Below are 21,359 nucleotides of genomic sequence, written 5' to 3'. Positions count from 1 at the left end.
GACAGCATCTCAGACTGAGGCTGTCACTCCTCAAGAAACTATATTATCCTTACACTCCAGCTAGAGACACAGGCTAAAGCCTTAACTTTTGAAGAAATAAAACATTCAGAATGTCACACACGTTCAAATACATAATTCTATTCCCAAAAAAACTGGAAGAGGTGCTATTGCAGTGTACTTTTTCCAGAACTGAAGTGTATGTACCACTTCAGTTTAAAACATTGGACATGGGAAAGGAAAGGTTTTGTCTGATAATCTCTCATGATTTAAAGTTTTCCTTATTTGAATGCAGTACAAGTGTGAAGTCCATCCATGTGTTTGGGTTGTGGAGCACTTCCTGCCATTGGAGCACTCCCTGAGAAGCAAGGTCCATAGAGCCAAAGAATTCCTCTGCAAGAAAGCAAAAGGAAAAATCAGAGTTACTTTTCACTTGGCCTTACCCAACTCCTGGCCAACCCTTTCACCCACTTCAGTAATTTCAGCTGTTCTGTAGCACCTGAGGCACTAATTGCAATAAATGGGATTTATACTTTTGAACTTTTATTTACATCCTGTTAAACTGGGAGCACTTTCTGAAGAGTGCAACCTGCAGCAGAGGAAAAGTTTTTGGCTGTATGACTAAAAGCAGAAGAGCAAGTGTGCATGCTCATAAGAGCAGAATGGCACTAAGCCTCCTGCTTCAGTTCATTCCATGTTTAGGACTTGGATCACTTACAAGCAGATAGTCCCTGCCCTAGCAGGAAGGCAAATGCTGGCTTTTGGATAAGGATAAGCAAAGCAACTTCATGAGGAAGCCTGCATGACATTGAGCTACCACTAGTGATAATACTCCTGTAAACTGCATGCTGATACCAAAACAACATTTGACCCTCTCCTCTCAAATACTGAAACCCAGGGCACTTAACTCATTGGGAGAACAATTTTGAGCAGCCTTCAAGGGACAATGCTTCTCTGCTCAACTACCAGTGAAACAGGGCCTATTTAGTGAGCAGAGACAGACATTGCTCAGCCCTGAGAAGGAAAGCTCACTCTTAGGTTAGAGCACAGCCCAAATCTTCAAACATCCAATAGCCCCTTTGAAGAAAGTGTTACCTCCTGTATTTCATTGATTGGATTGATTTGTGGATATAAAGTAATAAGCACAGACATAAGCAAGGTTTGAGTCTATGAGATGATTAGTTCTCTTGCTTCCTTTTGATGGGAAGTTATTGAAAATCAGCCAATTCATAGAAAACAACTAAATGAATAAGTCTTTAGAAATGTGTAGAGCTCTGTGTGAGTTAGAGCACACAGTTTCTGTGCTTGTCTTAGCATGGCTCTGACCCATAAAAATCACCATGCTAACAAATGGCTTTCCTGAAAATTTCCACTGACAACCTTGATTTTCTGCACAGACCTGAAGAGAAGTACCTGTATCAATTCTTGCATGATCAGAGCCCAAGACTGAAAGTTGCTCAGGACAGAGGCTGGGACTGCATGCTAGGCATGTGAGAGCAGGTAATAAAGAGCATAGTGTAATTTATTATTGCTTGGGATAATAAACTAAATGCACTTTTCCCCAAATTACATTCAACTTTCAGTGATAGAGAACTTACTTGCACCAAGCTTGGCTCCTCCTAGGAATTGATCACTTGAGCTGAAAATTGACTTGTGCCAGACAGTCAGGTGTAGACATGATTGCTGTAGCTGAGCTGGGGTCACACCATCAAAGACAAACAAGTGTTTCCACTGTGGACAGGCTTCTTTCTTCAGGACAGGAGACTTTTGTTTTACCTCTTCTTGGCCTGGAAGGATAAGACAACTTCCCCCACCCCCCAATAAAAAAGAGTTCAGCAAGGTTACTGATTTCTCAAGCAGAAAACAGAACATTTTGATAACCAAACAGAGGTTAGAGGGCTTAACTAGAGCCCCTTGGTTTGCCCTAAATAGCAAAAAAGTTCAGCCTTAGTGAAAGGCAGAAGAACATGGTGCTCTTGTGTTGATTTTGGGAGCTGCACCTTTTCCTGCCAGCCTTTAGTGCAGGTGCAAATAGGCTCTTGTAGTCTGCTTTGACTCTGCTGTCACTGACTGCTGAAGGAGTCTTTGCTCCACGGGCTGCTCCCCAACAGTGCCTCAAACCTAACTTTTGGGAAATGAAATGCCCACCCATTTCACCAAAGGTGGGGGCCACAACAGGTGAAATGGCTTTGTGAGATATAAGTTTACCCCAGTATCATCCTTCCAGTGGCATCTGATGCCTGACAGCAAGGAAGTAAAACAATCCCACATACAAGCTACTCAGCACACTGAAGAAAAATTCAGTTCCTTTGCTTTGGAAATGTCAAGAAGAGGATAAAAGTTCTCAATGTATCCAGAGCAATACTTAATTCTGCAAAGGCACAGGTGAAAATGTGACAACAGCCTCTTTATTTGCACCTTTTTTCCCATCACTACCCTGCAAACTGCTGCTGCTCTGCAGACACCCAAGTGTCACCATTTCCAGGAAGTCTGATTAAAAGTGTGGGCAATGCCACTTTCCCATGCCAGTCTCCTGCTGAAAACATGTTAATATGTCCATTTGCATGGAACACATGTGACAGTCTTTATTTGAAGTGCTAGGTCTCAGACATACCCTTTAACAAAGGAGTTCAACATTCCAGCTGATCTCAGCATGGGCAAGTTCTTGGCCCCAAATATCATAACCTGAAGCTGGCAGTTGAGAACTCCTTGGTCTTTGTTTCCTGAAAAAGGAGCACTTATCACATGAAATGCCCAGTTAGCTCAGCTCATAGCTTAAGATGCTGCTAAAAGCAAGCAGGTGAATGCCTAAGTGGCACTACTGAGATAAGGAGTCATAAGGCTGGACTAGGAACATTTCAAAGATTTGAATGTTTGTACAGTGAATGATTCACACACAAAGCAAACCAAGCAGTGAGTAGCAGGCTGCTTTGTGATCCCTGTTCCAAAGACAAAGCTTTCTGTTGTTTGTGAAAAGCAAATAAAGGGCAGTACACACAGAAGCATTTCTCTGGAATAGTCAGAAGCAGTGGAGAAAGCCAAAGCCATGGTGTGGTACTGCTCCACTCACAGCTCAAGGCACATAGCAGACCTAAAAACACAGGCCTGCATAGGGAAGAACAACAGAAGACACAGAGTTGGTAACTTTGGGGTCATTTGGAAAGCAAAGGGGACAAAAATAACAAAACAGTTAATTAGAGATTCCCATTGGTCTCTACCTTTTGCTGTGGTCCTGACACAGAGCACTACTGGAGCTCTGAATGTCTGTACACCTCACTGAGGTCTAGGGAGGTAAGGAAAAGGAGGTTTTCCTATCCCTCCCTCCCAAAGTGTTTATTCCACTACAGCAGCACGTGCTTGCTCTTAGTGTACCTTACAAGTTTTCATTACTAGAAACTGAATCTTGACTATTCATTTTGAACCTAACACCTTTCAAGTGAAACAATTTCCCCAAGATGAGACCACTGGAGAAAGCCAAGTGTGCTGGTCTGGTATCCTTGTAGATACTTCCCTTCCAAATTTTCCCCAAATTGGCAGTCTCTGCCTTGGACAGCAGAACTGCTGTTTCACCTGCAGAATAACCTCTACTGGTAACATCATGACAGGCACAAGTTTGGAAAACAGCTGGATGCAACATACTGCTGCCATTATGATGTACGACTTTTGTTGGCATTAAAAAGAACAAATATAAAAAGCTTGAAAGTGTTTTGATTATAAATAGTCTAAGATATAAAACACCACAAAGCACCATTTGCTGTAGCTGTTAAAAACCCATACAGGAATATTACATGGACACTTTGCAGGTCCTTCATTGATGTCAGTTCTTTTCTAGCCAAGGAATTCACAGAATCATTTATGTTGGAAAAGACCTCTAAGATCATTAGAGGATCTGTTAATTAGGATCTTGAGCAACTAAATCATTAGGATCATAGAGCAACTGTTAAGCAGTTGTGCATGCCAAAATATTTTATACCTTCAGACTGGAGGTTCTGATACTGGGCTGGTACCGACAGCCTTGCAGACACGAGGAGTTCAGCACTGTACTGGATAAGATCTTCAGGCTTCTCAAGCTGAAGAAAGGGACACACAGAAGTCTGCATTACTGCAATCATTCTCACAGCTTATTCTCACATCTTTCTCACAGCTTAGTTGTGTTTCCAACACATCTTGCTAATGGGCTGGATTGACAGCACCTTCCCCTCAATGATCTCATAGGGGTGATCTTTCTCACAGCTTTCACCACATCTTGCTCTTGATCACCTTGGGTTTGAGTGGGTACCAGTCAAACTGCATCGAGTCCTCTTCAAAATTCCATGCTGCCAGGGGAATCACCACTTCCCCCAAAAACACCCTGTATTTGAGAGCTCCTGCATGCCACACAGAGATCTGAAGCTGCCGACTTCTCAGCTGGGAGTGTTCAATCTTGTACTAGAAAGACAAACAGCATGTACAGAGCAATGCACAGGATGAATGCAGCCCAAGCTCATGACCTGCTCCCAGGAAACCCAGCCACAGCATGACTGAAGGCCTCTGGATGCAGACAGAGCCATGTTGTCTGACTGTGCTGTGCAATCTGAAAAAAACCCAACTACCTATATATTATACATGCTGAATAATGCTCATTCAAATAGGAAACAACATTCCAGGAATACCTTGACCTGCCTTGTTAAAGTTTTGGATTATAAATTCAAATAACTCTTGACCATTTTTGCTGGGGTTTGGTCTTTTGGGTTTTTTGTTTTGGTTTTTTTGTTTCCTTTTTTGGTTTGGGAGGGGTCTTGGGAGTTGTGGGTTTTGGGTTTGTTTGGGTTTTTGGGTTTCTTGTTTGTGTGCTTCATTTATATACATATATATGTTTATACATATATATATTTCTGTTTATACTCCCAGCAGAATGTGGTTGGTTCTTAAATTCCCATTCTGGTCAGTGGACATCTACTTAAAGCAGTCAGCAGGGGCAAGGAAGTAATTCATCTGATGACTAATGAAAGCCTTGATCCACTCTCCAAACATAGTTAGAGCCCTTTGAGACATTGCTGGGTATCTAATACACCCCCTGAGACTGCCAAACCCAGCCCACAGGTGACCTGCATGGAAAGCTGGAGGCAATGGCACAGGAAAGGAAATCAGTACCCATATTTAAGCTGCTGAATCACAAGCTGGGTGTGGGCTCTGTGGCTCATCACCCTGAGTCACCCTGGGCTCCAGGGACTCCCAAGAGCTCTCACACAGCCCTCACACATGCAGCTACCTCCAAATGCAGGTGCCTTAACCTGCAGCTGAATCCCACCCAGTTGGATGGCAGTGTCATGATGGAGCTCACCTGCAGCAGTGCTATGCACTTTTGACCATTTCTGCTACTTTGGATAAACTAATAATTAAACTATTTTTAAATATTTCTAAGTGAACACCTTTAAAGTTTATGCAGCCAGCTCAGGCATGGCTCTCACTCTGCTTAATCACTTCTGCATGACTGGCCTTGAAAAACTACTATAAAATTAGGACCAGTGATTTCAACTTCTGGCCATTTTTTCTGCCAGTTTAAACACTACAGACAGGGCTTTGGGCTGTATAAGGATCACATACATTACAAAAATCCGTTTAAGTTATTATCAAACTTCAACTATTGTCTTTACAAACATTTTGCTTGTTTCACTCACTACTGATTCTTGATGTTTACTCACCCCAAGAGTTGGGGGTAACACTAAAACTTTTGTGTAGTTCAAGAAGCAACACAAGTTTGCCTCTCCACCAACTTTGCCTCATATCTCTTCCAAGACAATATATTACTGAAGAACTCATCATCTTATGTTCCTACTGCAGCTTGCCAAAGCACACACACACACCAAAATGGTTTACAGTGATCTGAATACAGAAGTGGAGCTGGGAAAGCTAGGAACAACCAAACTAAGGCAGGTTCTCCTGGCTGACAGCACTCACCTTTGTATTTAATGAGGTGTCTGGGAAGTAAGAATAATGATTCCTGTTTCCTATACACAATTCTAACAAGGATGCAAGAAGCAATACTGAAAGGCATTAAGGAGTTGAAATCATAACTACTCTTCTCTACTGGGATAATTAATGTTTGAAATTAGACAGTACAAAGAAAGAGCCTGCAGAGGGAAAAGGAAGGAGACATTGTTGAGAGATGGTGGATTTCAGCTGGGACACAGATAAATGTGAATGGAGAGACACGTCCAGGGGCACTGACCAAAGGGATATCACTTGAAAAGGATATTTGTGTAAAATTCCAACTGTTCTCCAATATACTCAGTTTCTGAATGTACAAGAAAAAGCATCTATGGAAGACACTTTGCTTTTGCCACGTGGTAAATCAGACCAATACTGGTATTCACTAAAAGTACTTTCTTGGACAAAGGCAGACTTCTCTAATGGTTTGCAATTTACTGTTGCAGCTCCAAAAGCATCTCTCTCTTATTTAGACTGAAAATCCATAATTTTTAAACTTATTATTTTCAATGGTTCCTAAATTTGTCCCATCAGGTCAGTTCAGAACATGCAGGATTGTACCATGGAAATGCACACTTAGCAGCATGGGATTGCAAACTGTACCTTCAAAGTCTCATCAAACTCTGGATCCACCGTGTTCTTTTTGACAGCTGTCTTCCTCTTACTCCAAGGAGACTTATCAGGAAGTAAATAAACCTTCACATACCTTGGAGATAAAGATACATGGAAAGTGATCAGAAGGAGCAGGGAGGATCAAATGAAAAAAACCAATTAGATGAGAGGAGATTTTTCTTAATTCTTAAGCAACTTTATTGACTTTGGAAGTTCCCAAGCAATAAAATGGCAAAATATTATTTATATATTTTCTCAATATCCTTGTGGATATTCAGCTATCTTTGTGTACCATTCAGCTAATGTGTTTCAATTCCATTGTAGTTGGGGAGGGATTAAGATCTGAATAGGAATCCTCTTGTCATTCTCTTGGCCTCTGATAAAGCAGCCCCCTAAAGAAGTCACCTTGTCAGCTTTATGATAAAAATAAACAGCATATTATGTGCTCAAAGGAAAAATGTAAACTCAATCAACTTTAGAATCACTGCTACTTGTACCCCAACATTCATGAAGAAAATCTCATCTTCACATCAGGTAAGCAATACAGAATAACTCAGAGGTCTTACAAATGCTAATTATTCTAACAGCCACTAGAACAAAAATGGGAGATTGTCTCAAGGGCTCAGAATTGCCCTGACATTGATTCAAGAAAAACCAGCCAAAAAAAATTTCTGGAAGCTGAGTTGGACCAATATCAAGCACCAATGATTCATACCCAAAGTTTCTCAAGTGTAGGTCAAGCAAACACTAATACTGAAATATTTCCCTTAATATCAGTTCACTGGCCTGTACTTGTGTTATGGCTTCAAAACTAAAGAATTTCAGCAATAGAGAGTGCTTCTAGCCTGTCAGGGAAAGGAGCAGCTGTTTACACAATACAAAACATTTTTAACTGTACTTAAACATATTTCAGATATTATGATTTAAATTAATTTTAAAAGAGCCTCTTGATTAACTTACTGGGCAAATAAAATCAGCTGTATCTCATATTATCAATGCAGAACTTACACAAATTCCCTATTTTTTCCAAATTGATCCATAGGTAAAGCTAGTTTTTAAAATATACAGGTACTAGAAGATTTAGCCTCTTGTTCTATGAGCCCAGATCATTTTAATTAAAACATAGCCAGCCAGACTTCAAACCAGCAAATAAGCTAAATAATTAATCAGGTTTTAACATCAGTTAAAAGCCTGCTTTTCAGCAAGCATGTCAAATAAGTGTGCTGTACTTTTTCATCTGGCTTGGAAACCAACAGAGATATATAAATATATACCCATAGAGAACATTACTGCACAGCACTTCCCTCATTGCCTTTCAGGCTTCCTGCAACTGTTTGCCTGGCTTAATTACCAGGGGACTTAGAGGACCTTGACCCACTTCTGAAGTGCTCCAAACAGCCCTTCTCCACAGGCTGCTCTTCCAGCAAGGCACTGCTCATCACCAAGCTTGTCTTTATGAATAGTCTCTGGAAGATCTGCACAAAATCTATTGTCCTTCTAGGTGAAGGTGACTGCAAGTCCACAATTCCAACGTGGGCCCTCAAATGATCAAACATGGTGAGACAGCAGGGGCAAGAACAGGTAGTCAGGGATTCTACCTGGTCATTTTCTGTCAGTGGTTACTGCATGGTCAGAGAGAACTCTTTAGTGATAAACAGAGAAATCACCAAGGCTTAATTATCCCACCAAGATTTTCTATGGCATGTTTTATGCACAGAAATATCTACTTCTTCCTCTTAAAATGGTGCATAATTATTAAACATCTTTAGATTTTAAAAATATGTTGTAGCAGCTGAAATGTTTCCAGAAGATGGAAGAAATGTTATCAGAGAAGATGGAAGCACCCAAGCAGTATAGCAATCACCCAGTGACCCACAATGGGTCAGCAGATGAATTAGAAACAGGACATCTCATGTTTCAGCCACAACTTCAGAATTAAAAACTGAACAGCTGTTCCTGAGGCCAAAAGGTACTCACCAGCAACACACATCCACAGCTGCCTGCTCACAGGCAGGGAAAGAGAATTCCTAGCAGAAAATGGTCACAACGGAATGGGAACAGGTATGAAAACTCTTTGTCTTGCAGTGTGCATCTGTACAAAGGGTTGGTGTGTATGTTGGATGTTCTGAAGGTGCCAGTATTGCATACAATCATACATAAATCCATTTCACTCAGAACATGCATCAGTATTGTAAAAACCAGAATGTTTTCCTTATGTTCCTTCTTCTCTACAAAAATACTTACGGGTTACACTTTTTCCTCTTCTCCTCTCCATAAGCCAGGCTCTTGCATCCCTTGATGTAGATTTCCAAGATGCAAGCTCTGAAGTTGTACTTTAAGGCAAACTCTATTTCTCCTGTGATGTTAGCCTTGCCAAAATTTCCAGACTCAGTGCAAGTGCTGCTAAGACTATACAAACTCCCCTAAGAAAAGACAAACGTTTGGTAAAAGCAGCTTCAGATCAAACAGGACAAAACATTTATTGCCCTCAGTAGCATCTTTACAGATATCACTGGAAAGCTACTGCAATTCATGAAATTTAGGGTAATCTTTATAAAACATTCCATTGCTTCCACAACATCCCTGAAAATCACAACTGTAATTACAATTCTACTGCTTTGCCCTCTTCTCTTCAGTAAACTTTCTAGGCTGAGAAAATGCTTTAAGTAACTTCTGGATCTAGAAACTGTTTCCGAATAAAACTGCTATGTTTCTTCCCATGAGAAAAATGGGCTAAGTATTTGAAAGAGATTAAAAATACCCTCTGAAATCTAAAAACATTAAAAAACCACATTGAATTAGACATTTTTAATACATAGCTCATAGTAGGGTACACTATCAAGACCTTTGGTTCTACCATGTATTAAAGGAAATACCAAAGTGGCCTGTACTTCCAATAAAAATGGTCCACAAGATGTCCCAATTCCATATTAAAATTATGTATTCTGTATTGCAGACCATTCAGGAGAGATTAGAACATTCTTCCAGCTGTTGTATGTAGGTGCATAAAGATGTTCCCTAGCTCAGCTCAGCCACTTTGTTCTCCTTTCATTTACTTCCACCTTTGGGACAAAGGTTTGGATGCTTTACATGTGTGAATGGACCATACATAAAGAGCACTTGTGTCTAGCATTGACAGAAGGCAGGACACTGCAAAGCAGGAAGAGATCAATTTTTTGTATGGCCCAGCCCAGACAAGTAACTATTGCCTTCACCGAAACAAATTATCAACTCAGAACAGTTCGATCTCCATTCATGTATAATGATATTCTTTAAGGTGAGCCCTAGAAACTTTTTACACAGCATTTGTCACGAAGGCACCACTGTTGTAATCAGTTTCTCAGCAACACTGCCCTAGATTGCGAAGATATCTGTGTTAGATCACTCCTCCCCCTGAAAATAAACACCAACCCACACAGGACTGGTTGGCCAAGGAGTTCTGCATTGCACAACCCAGCAGCTACGAGTGCAAAGCAGTGTTTGCAAGATCATATCTCTCTGCTGTGGAGATGCTTTTCTTCCTTTGTACAGCATGAAAATACTCATTTCACACCAAGGGATTTATTAGATTAAAGAGGCTATCTGCTCTCTCTTTTCAGCTCTAAGCAACACACACTGTCAAAAGAAGGGTTGGAGTGCTTACTGAGGAAGTCAAAAGACTGTTTTGACCTGATGCTTGTCACAAATAATGTTGCTCCCTTCACAAGAAGTGTATCAGTGTAATCAGTCTAACTTGCAGCTTTGTTCAGCTCTGCACTTTCATTCCTGAACATATTTTTATTCACCAGACCAGAAAATGTTTATTTTCCACCAAAATCTATTATGGCAATGGAATGCAAACAGTTTTGTCCTAAGCTCATATGTCCCAAAACAAAATCTGTGAAAGCCTCTCATATGTATTCCACAGAACACCCTATTTATTTAGGAAGGCTGGATAGGTGTTATGATTAATGATGTTTGGACTGAATATCACTACATGTCTCCCACCTGATCAGGCATCCCACACATTCTATGTGGAAGTCATCACTTTAGGTTCAGTGAGCAGGGATTTAGCAATGACTTAACATATTGTACTTCTGCTGGCATGGCTGGGAGCAATGCCATCTGATGTTCTGGAAGATACATTTTTTATGGAGTGTCCTTCAACATCCAACAATTACCCATAAAGAGAAAGTTAATGGATTTTGACCTCCACCTTTGTAAGACAGCAGAAAATATTTCAGTTTTAAGATTGAGCTTTCTGTAGCCCAGCTCAAATGGTTGTCATTAGAATCACAAATGTAACACAAAACTGTTTTCCATTTGTCAGCTTAACACCTCAGACTCCCCAGTGTAATGAACTACAAGAGAGCACCCAGGTCCCTGTGTGTGTTTCTGCTTCTCTGTCAAGTGAGCAGCCTGATTTAACTGTGAGTCCCTAAGCCGTTTGAGTTCCCTTCTTTACAAGATCAGTCAGGAATTCTTTGGATACTTCACCTTGCTTAACCTCATCACTAATAGATAGAAATTAGCTTCCACAGTTAATCACAGAGGCTTGAAAGCACTGTGCTGAATTCATTTATAACCAGCTTCCTTCTCTCTCATTTGCAGTATTCAAAATGCCATCCAAGAGAGGATGATTCAATGTCATCCCCTAAGCCTATGAACTGCTCCCCTGGCTTCCATCACTGTCAGTTTCCTCTTCATTCACTGTCATTCTGACATTTGAATTTCCACTGACATTTCCAATACCACAGTTCCTGCAGACTGACAAAACCCTTCTGGTAAATGAAGCTTGAAGAGAAAAAGCCAGATACTAGGTGAGAAAGTACCACATTCATAATCCCAATCCTAATAATCAAATGGGAAGAATATTAGCTGCATTTGCAAAATTCAGAAGAAGCTATTCCATTAATTATTCATTATCAGTGGATGATATATCCATCAATTATCCATTATTAATTTGCCTCATGCTTCAAAAGATTCACAGTGTTACCATGAGGACTGTGCCAAAGGCATCAGTCTTTCATCAGATACAAACTCAAGTGCAATTCTTCCTTCATTTTGTGATATAATCCAAAATACACCAACATTCTGCACAAGCTTTTCTATCGGTTCCCTTTAAACACCTCTTCTGTTGGGTTTCACCTTTAACTTACATGTTTTTTGCCATCACAGAAAACTGTATCACTCGTGGGACTGGTTGTTAGGTCGTCTTCTTCCTTGCAACTTCTTTTGCTCTGAGTTTCACTGTCATTTCGGGCCCCAGTGATGAGCTGTTGCAGACTGGGTGTACTTTTCATCTGTAAAAAATTCAGAAAGTATTTTTTTTTTCAATTTAAGAGAAATGTCCTGATTCAAGAATGTTATCAGAAGAAAACTCAGTAAATATCTACAACTGACTCTGATTAAGGTCATGCAAGTGGCAGACCTTCAAAGATAATGTAGCAACTTAATTTAAATGTTGATTTATAACTCTCTCAACCCAGTTAATGGTACACTCATTATATTAATAATTTTTAAAAATCAACATACCACCAGCTAATCTAAGGGTCACAACCACAGCAATTACTAACAGCAGTCTACTAATAACACACCAAAAGTAGCAATATATTAATAAAAGTCCTTATTAGGCCTTAACAAAACAGTAATTTTGGAAGAAAATATAATCTTGCCTCCAGGAAATTAAAAACTGTGTTTTGCAATATGCATGACACATGCCCATATTTACTTATGCAAGAATAAACATAAGTTGAAAGAGATTTGAAAATAGAAACAGACTGACAAGTTCCTTTCTCTTTGTTTATAGAAAAAGTTTAAATTTCCAAGGTGTTCTTGACTTTGCTTTGACTAAGTCCATTCACCTTTCCAATTTTCCCATGAAAACCCTGATAATTTCTGAGTTATATATCTATATATATCAATCAAAACTCCTTGAGATTTATCTTCAGCCACCTCTGTTGCCAAGAACAACAGCTAATCGAATAAGTGCTGAAATACAAATACATAGGGCTGGAAATATGCTCAAAATATTGGTGTTTGTGGCACACCACTTCCTGGGGATAATACAATCTATGAAAAGTATGTTGACATCTCAGTGGATAGGAAAAAAGCAAAGTAAGAAATTTTACATGGTTAGGATCTAAGAAAATAACTTGTTTTAAAACGGTGTGTAATAGATTACCTGAAATACTAAAAAGAATATAGTGTGACTGAATCAATAGCAAGGATTAGGAGTTATTTGCACAAAGGAAACAGGAAAGGTGAAAGAATCCCTCCTACGCAGCAGCAGACAGCACTAGAGAATGAGGACAAGAGGTGAGATAACTCAGTGAGATTACTTCTGCAAAAAATAGGTTGTGCAAACTCTTAACCAGTCTGCTGTTACTATAGCACACGGAAATTGTGATGTCTATTAAGTGCCCTGCCTTAAGAACAGATGCAAGAACTAAGTTACCTTGTGAGAGAGAAACAGACAAAAAATGCATTCAGAATACAGTCTCAAAAAAACCCCCAAGTACACCCAAAATAGTATTTCCTAGCAGAGAAAGTGTCTTCTGCTTTATAAAACCTGAAACACAAGCGATTTTCACTTGCTAACCAAAACATGCTGAATACACTGAATTTTAGCTTCTACTTGGATCAGAAAGACTTTGCTATTGTGCAGTACAGAACATAAGAGGCTGACAAGGCAACACAGCTACCAGTGCTAACCTCAGCAGCAGGTCACACGAGCCCAGCCCAGCTCTCATGTCTGGTGCTGTTGCCACAGGAGAGGTAACCCACAGCTACCAATGCACCACAAACAGCTCCTGAACGTGGCACATGCCTGCTTGCTCCCCCAGTGAGGCAGGGATAGCTACACTTCCCTTAGTAAACTTAGGCATTCTAAAGATGAGAGGCCCTCAAAATCCAGATTCTACACTGGCTGGTACTTCTTGCCATTGGATTTGGTTTTTTCACTAATACTGAATTTAAGTACAATCTATTTCAATTTTAATCCAAAGGAATCAAGCTCTGCACACATCACAAATTTAGAAAACAAACTTAAGAAACAGATAGCGTCCTTGAGGCTTAAATAGTGCCCCAGTTTTAAATACTGCAAATTCAAACTTGTGGTTATTACTTGTGAAGTTACTACTTCACAGTCCTTAGAGAAAAAAACAGTTTAACAGCTTCTAAGGGGGAAAGCCACTCTTCTGATTGATGTTCTGAAAACAAAAGTTCTTTCTGGGGTGGAAATCATAACAAGTAAGATTTCAACATGATATTTTCTTATAAATATAATTAGTTGTTTGGCAAGTGTAATTTAAAACAGGTTCTGTCCCATAACTTAAGGCATAGTTCTAGTAAGGATGTAAACAGCTACCCTTTCTAAAGGAAAACAAAGCTGAAGGACATTCACAATAAAAAAAAAAATCAACATTACTTCTCACAAAACTAAAATTTTAGCTTAAATACAGTCCAGAGATCAAATGACTCAGAGAAATACCACTCTGGCATAGAAACATTGAAACTTTTTTTTCAAAACCTGCAATGCAAAGTGTGGACCTAAATTCTAAATTTTTAAATGGGCAATTTAAAATATAATTTGGATTCTCCTACTAATTAATTTCTTAAGCCAAAGAATGCATATCCATCTTTCAAATGTGGCAGATTGATTGTGATCAGCATGCAGTGAAGCATAGTCTGAATTCACATTGCCTCCAACTGTGATGTTTTTCAATGCATTAGAGGGGCAGTGCTCTGCCTGTGGAATAAAGCTAATACCAAAGTGTGCCTTGCCACAATGAAAACAGCACTCAGGTAACCAATAATTGTTGCCAATTCTATTGATAATTTAATTGCATACACAAATACCAGAACTAATTTCACAGAGTTCTCAGACATTGTTGGGCCAATTCAAACTGCCCAGTCCATGCAATTTGACATCCTGTCTCTTCCATTTATCAGCACCTAACACTTCTGAAGCAAAGGAAAAAGTGCACAAGAGCTGTGAACAATGTGTGCCACAAGATCTGGCCCAAAGCAAGGGCTTTTCTCAGCATCTAATCCAGGCACTTAGCAAACCACACTGACCTCACTCAGACTAACAAGGCAATTCAGTAAGTGACCATAATGTGGAAAACTGAGTATGGACAAAGTTCAGTCACTTGAGAGCTGAAAGTGTACAAAACAAAATCTTCAGTGTAATGCTAAAACAGAAACGTGAGATCATCTTCAGCCCTGCACAATTCATAGGAAAACATTTGACTGGATTTTTCTCAAACTTCTCAAGAAAACACTGAAAGCTAGAGACTGTAACCAAAGCAAAAGGAAAAGGGAGGTTGCATAGCAACTAACAGCAATGCTTTCTCCCAGACAAGTTAAAAAATGCTCAGAAAACATCAGGATGGGTCTGGGATGGTCATAGCTTGTTTGTTCAGCACCAAAAGGGGCAGGAAGAAGACAAGAGAGAGCACCTCCCTTCAGTCTAACAGTCACATAGAGCAAGTACCAATTCAACCTCAAGAGAATCTGTGAGCACCTGAGAGCAAAATGTCCCATCCTTGGCATCCTTCCCTCCCTTGTTAAAAATCCCAGCTAACATTTCAGCTCTGGGCTGACATCAGTTGTACAGAATCTGTGAAAAACCTTGTGAAGAACCAGAGTTCTGACCACAGTCAGTGAACATCAGCTATGTCCTGTTCATAAAAATAGAAGAAAAATTCCACTGTGCACATGATTGCTCTCACAAATGTATTTCACTCTGAGACAGCTCTTGCAGTTAGAGACTGTGTATAATAATATGGATACCCTGCTTGTAACGTTGATTGCAGTGTCAGACTGGCTCCTTCTTTGCTCTCTTCTTTCCACATTCTTCCCATAATCTGTGGTTAGGACACATCTGTCAGCCATATCATTCTGGGACTTTGATATTTCTGAAGATAGAATAAAGAGAAAAGTCACTATAACAAACTCTGCAAGCAATCCTATAGATTTAGAGGCTAATTCTGTAGCTTTCAAACTGTCATCCTGTACCTTTAGCATTGATCTCCTAAGAGTAAGAAACAGCTGGGAAGACAAGTGGTTGTCATATTGTATATAATTATATTTTGCCTGCCTAAATCTTTCATGTTGTTTCAACTGGAAATTATACTCCTTGCTGCCTATCATTATAGCTGCTGCAAGGAATGGTAGGCCATCAAATACAGTTTCCTCTCAGAAGCAGCTACTACAGCTCCCATGTATAGTTTGATTTGTAAAGCAGTTTGGGTTGGTTCAGGATAAAAGCAAAATCATTACAACAATATAAAGTAACATGACAATGAGAAGATCATACTGGAAAATATTTAGAAATGTATCCCAAAATATGGATGAAAGGAAAGATGTTACATACTCTGGTCCCAAACCACATATAATTTTAAGAACCTGAATAGCCTGCATTGACTTCAATAACATTATTCATATGGATAAGCTTATGTCCATATTTAAGCATCTCATTGAATTAGCACTTCAGTTACATTTAGTTTATTGGCAAATAAATCTACAGGATGATTGAACATCTGATGCCCCACTTTTCCCTTTTATTCCTTAGTGTACACTCAGAATTTTGCTTAAAGGGAAGGGCAGCACTCATCCATGACTTCTGAATATGAGCAGGCTTAACTGCAGATACTTTGTTGTCAGCCCCAGATAGACTCTCTGAAGAATTAAAAATTTATAAGTAGCACATGAAATAGCTATCATATGTTTAATTCATACAGAAGAAATAAACACTTCTCTCACAACATGAACCTCTGTGGAGGAACCTCAGACAGCAGACAATGCAACATTATGGTATTCAAAAACAATGGCACTCAAGTGTGATTTTTAAAGACACTCTGGATTAGTTTTGTTCTTAGCAGCAATCAGTCCTCAGATGTTTACTGTACTCTGTGTACACCATTAAGGCACCATGTGACCCATTCAAAGGCAGGCTCAATTAAGCATCTCTGTAAACGAAACCAGGTTTTTAACATACACAATGAAATCAGAGATCATAAAAGGGACTGGAATTGAGAGTTCTAATGGAATAGATACAATCTCAGGAGTTTGACCAGCAGTAGAGGCAGAAACACCAGCCTTGCCTCACACTCTCTTACAGTGAACAGGTTATTGTGTGAGAAAATACAAATGTTCAGTTTTCGTATCTATTCCTCTTTTGGCTTCTCTACCCAAATATCATTAAGACTGACACTCTCTCTAGTGCCAAGGGCAATTTTTCACTGCAAATAAAACTACAACCAGTAATTCATTTTCCATTCACCAAAAGGCCACCATTGGATTACAATCTCCTCTTGCTGCCAAGCCCCCTGGAACAGGAGGCAGCAGCACAAAGGAGCAGATGTACAATGGCAGCTTTGTGCTGCACGTGCCCATCCCTCGTTCCCGCTGCGCTCAGACACGCACGCACACTGCCTCCAGTGAGAGAGTCAGAGGCACAACGAGCTTCTCCAGGTCTATTTACTGCAGCACACAAGAGCTGCCTGTATTAAACACCTCTGCAAACCAGGACACCTTTATCTAGATAAGATACAGAGTACTAACTTTAGACAGTCGTGATCAAAAACATTTATCAGCACAGTACCAGGTTTCATTGAGAAGCCATATTGTCTGAAAAAGCTGCTTTCTTAAGCCAAGAAACCCAAGTCTTTCCCTCTGTAACACTTCCTACACTTTTTTATTACTGATTTCAATGATTGCAACAGCCTGTTATTTTCTCCCAAATTAAACTGCTCCACATTAACTGAGGATGAGAGCACCTGAGCAGGGTTTCACCTGTAGCTGAACTGAGCTAACAACTTGCTTCCATCTCCCTCTGGAATGCCTGCTCTGCTCTTCTCCATCCCTGATATGGCTCCTGATCACATGGACCGGCACTGTCTGTTGTACATGTTCCAACATATATCTTACCTTGATCCCATTTAACTCACTAAAACAGCAGGAAAAGTACCTATGTGTTAATGTTCTGCCCTTTAAAAGAGCTAAACCAGTTTCCAGAGGGTTCCAGATGTTAATTATACCAGCATAAGGCTCGAAACAGAGAGAAAAGAGAGATGTGAATGGAGTAGAACCTTCCTTTTGGTAGCAGGGAAATAATAAATTAGTTTGCTGCAGTCCTGACAGTTTTTACCAGTAACTCTGGGATATGGCCAGGCTTCAAACTAACAGAAAGCCGAATAAATTACTTTGCATCCAGTTCTGTGCTGCCACTATTACTGTTTCCAGGATCTTACACCACTGTATGCTTCTCTTTAGGAGCAAATCACCATGTCTCTGCATAGCTTTAATGTGTTCTCACAGACACAACATTAAATTTGCATAGTTCAAGGAGAATAGGTCGTTAGGATGGGTGGAAGAGGCTAAAGGAAAGACCAAACAAGAACTAAAAGAGCTGGGGGAAAGGCAGAAAGGCACTGAAGCCAGATTTGTTCAGGTCTAATCTCACACGTGGGGTTGTGTAAGTTAAAGCTAGTAAGAAAATACTACGGTTTGTTCAAATCCATGCAAATTTGCAAGCCCCTGTAATCTTCTTAAGGCTCAGAAGTTGTTTTCCTCTGGTCACTGATGCCTTTAATTTGTTTTTCACAAAGGCTGACTGTCCTCAGTATAGTTAGCCTTAGAGGTGCACACACAGTCTGCATCCCTAGGAACAGCAGGCAGTGTAAGAGAATGAAAGGAACCAAAAGCATCAGAAGGGAACAGGAGTTGTCAGGATTGGAAAGCACTTAGAAATGTGCACTGAAAAATTCCACACAACTAGACTGAGAAACAGGTAGGAAGTCCTCATGAATACTGCCAGTGAATGAAAATATTAAACTCCTGTTAAATGACAGACTCTTTAACCAGGTCAGCTGGGGTTCAGCCAGATAACATGAAGATCAGAAATTGGTTATTACTCTAACATGAATTAAATATACTGGATCTGAACACCTGGTAAATGAAAAGAAAAATTACGCAGTCTTTTCACATCTTTACAAGAAAGGTGCTCTGGTTTGATAGAATCAGTTTATTTAACAACTGGCAGAATACTTAAGGAAAATTAGATTTCCTGTATTATTTTTCAGGTTGGCACAACCTTGGCATTAATAATTTCAGCCATTACTTGATAGCCTTTTTTATAACAACTTCTTGCCCAACACTGTGGCCAAAAAATCAAAACATTTGACTACAATATCCTGGAATGACAAGACAGTGAAAGCTACTTACTTTTTATATGTGTTGTGAGAGACAAAAACAAGTTTTCCACAGATTTATTAAACCTTTTAGACTCTCCAAGTTCCTGCAAATGGGAGATGCAAAGAGTAAGAAAACACAGAAGATTTGTAATTTTAAAGTTCCCATGATTACTTATCTACAGACCTCATGACAGAGGGTAAAGCTGCAGCCCTTTGCTCACTTCTGTAGACAAATACATCTGAGGACATACATTGATGTATGGAAAGTAATCTTTTCAGTTCCATGGTCTTTCACATGTAACTGGAACTCCTCGCAGAAAGATCACATTGTAAGTTCATAAATACAGCTAATTACATCAATGATTTGTGGTAAGGTATTTAATACTTTTATCTACTACAGAACAAAGAGTTTTCATCAAACTCTAGGTAAGTACATAAGAATGTTTACAGAAATGCAATGAGTTTCAAAACCAGGGCAGGGCCTGAGGATCCAGTCCAAAATTAAACAAAACAGTAATTTAGTGCAATTTCTGTGAGTTTCAAGCCATGTTCTACTATTCTGCCCACTAGAAACTGGAATGCAAAGGCAGCCATCAAATTCACTGTTTCTCACTCAGTAAGGAAAGTGACACGTGACCATTGAATGTCACAGGAACACAGGGTCCTTCAGGTTTGAGTGGAACTCAGATCTCAGTCCAGTCTTCCTGTGATGAGGCTCCAAAACCAGATGCAACATTCTAACCTCAAGCAGAGTGGTTAACCACTTCCCTCAAAAACTGAAAAATAATTGAAAATGGCCCTCTTAGCCTCTAAGCTTTCTCTCCCAGTACCCATGCAACATAAAAATAATGACTAAGTAGCAAAAGGCTGCATTTATATTGCAGAGGGATGTTACAGCAGTTATTTACCACATTTCTATGGCTGACCTTTTCATATGAATGACACCCTAAGGAATGCACTTATCTGTATATTTTGCAGATACATACATTACCCATCACATTGGATCCTGCTGGTGATTCTGTGAAAGGAGGTGGAGTTGGAGGTACGACAGAAATTTTACTAGAAATTTAAGAGATAAATAGTGCAATAATTAATATATGATGCCAACAGATGAATAAATAAACCATGTCCATGCACCATATCTTCATTACCCGTGTTTCCTGCACTCTATAAAGGTCTGGGTAAACATCCTATGTCTGTAAGAGCTGCAGCACAGGTTTATTGCCTGTTCTTAGGAATTAGGACTACCTTTATTGCCTGTTCTTAGAAATTAGGACTACCTTTCTACCTTCTCAATCTTGGGGTGCTCCAGGTAAAATTATTACATTAGAACTATCAGGAAGACCAAATTTAGGATAAGCTCCCTAGACTTCTATATGGCTGGGAGTATCACAATCTGTGTCCTGAATTCTAAAACACAATTGCTGTAAAATGCACCCCATGTCTTGCTCAGAGATGTTTTCAAAAGGCAGTCATCTTTATTTACAATACTAAAAGGATCCTTCCTTGCCTGGGTTCAGAGCTGTTAAGGACCCTTTAAACATTCCTGCCATTCCATCTGTGGTAAATAGTCCTGGTCTGTGGAAAAAAAAAATCTGCCTGATTCTCTTATCACAGCACAATCACAGATCCTAAGGCAGCTGGTGAACCTCCTTCTTCATTCTTTTTTAATTTTTACCACATCCAGGTAAGAGCAAGTCTTGCTTAAGATCTTATCCAGCTGAATAGAAGTTTCTTTCTTAAGCAGCTGTGCCTTGCCAGATAATTATAATAAATTGAGAACATCTCTTCATATCTTATTTTACACAGGGCTTTGGGGGCTTTTTATGGTTGGTTTGGATTTTGGTAGTAGTTGTTGTTGCTGTTTGGTGTTGTAGTTTTTTGGTTTGGTTTATTTTAAGGCAGAGGCCTCCTTTAACAACATAATAAGCAGACTGTTACTTCATAATATATCACTGGTAATAACTTAAGTATGGTCATCTATTGCCCTCCAGTCAAAGTATTTATTCATTATAAACAAGATTTTAATTTTTTTTAAGTTGGGTAAGTGGAAGTGTCTAACTTCTTGTCTACTATTTATTGTAAAACTATCATATCAGCAATATTTCCCATTGAACAAATAATGATGCTGTTATGACACCCAGAAAATAACTTTCATTTACAATAATTTAAAAGTATTTGGCAAATTTAACAGATAATTGTATAAATAGTTATGCAAAAAATATAAGCAGATAAAACAAAGATAATGCACATCCCTTCATTTCAAGGAAGACACTATTATTCCAAACATGGTACTTACTCTCTGTTGTATGTGAGACCTATTCTGTGGATTGCTGACAGCTAAAAGTGAAAATTTTTCTATGCTTTTATCATTTGAACTCCAAAAGTATTGATTCTTCTTCATAATAAAGGAATACAAACTACTGGTTGGTTTATAACAAAATATATCACCCATACAAATTCGCTGTGTCCCAGGACTGTTTGTCCTTTTACGAGTCTTACCTCAGATTCTGGTAAGATTTCAAGAGCTTTGCACCAACTGTTTCACGTCTGCCTATGAAGGAGGGAAAAAAAACCCAGATAATTTAGTAGCAACATCAG

General features: G+C 39.4%; 1 protein-coding gene across 2 annotated transcripts in view; it reads right to left on the bottom strand.

The window, feature by feature from the left end:
• Positions 1-124: 124 nt before the first annotated feature.
• SYTL3 (synaptotagmin like 3) overlaps positions 125-21,359 on the bottom strand; it is a 31,390-nt gene continuing 10,155 nt past the window's right edge. For both annotated transcript variants that reach the window (XM_054628818.2, XM_054628820.2), the window contains exons 5-16: positions 21,261-21,312; positions 19,745-19,817; positions 18,790-18,862; positions 15,355-15,479; positions 11,718-11,861; positions 8,824-9,002; positions 6,571-6,673; positions 4,258-4,425; positions 3,971-4,067; positions 2,612-2,720; positions 1,596-1,801; positions 125-390 (exon numbers count right to left, since the gene is read on the bottom strand). In XM_054628818.2, coding sequence (XP_054484793.2) covers positions 260-390; positions 1,596-1,801; positions 2,612-2,720; positions 3,971-4,067; positions 4,258-4,425; positions 6,571-6,673; positions 8,824-9,002; positions 11,718-11,861; positions 15,355-15,479; positions 18,790-18,862; positions 19,745-19,817; positions 21,261-21,312 — 1,460 coding nt within the window. In that variant the 3' untranslated portion in view covers positions 125-259. The remainder of the gene's footprint in view (positions 391-1,595; positions 1,802-2,611; positions 2,721-3,970; positions 4,068-4,257; positions 4,426-6,570; positions 6,674-8,823; positions 9,003-11,717; positions 11,862-15,354; positions 15,480-18,789; positions 18,863-19,744; positions 19,818-21,260; positions 21,313-21,359) is intronic.

The sequence above is a fragment of the Agelaius phoeniceus genome, chromosome 3 (genome assembly GCF_051311805.1).
Source record: "Agelaius phoeniceus isolate bAgePho1 chromosome 3, bAgePho1.hap1, whole genome shotgun sequence".
NCBI classification, from domain to species: Eukaryota; Metazoa; Chordata; class Aves; order Passeriformes; family Icteridae; genus Agelaius; species Agelaius phoeniceus.
The sequence above is the reverse complement of the archived record's forward strand: the minus strand, read 5'-3'. Positions and strand labels throughout refer to the sequence as shown.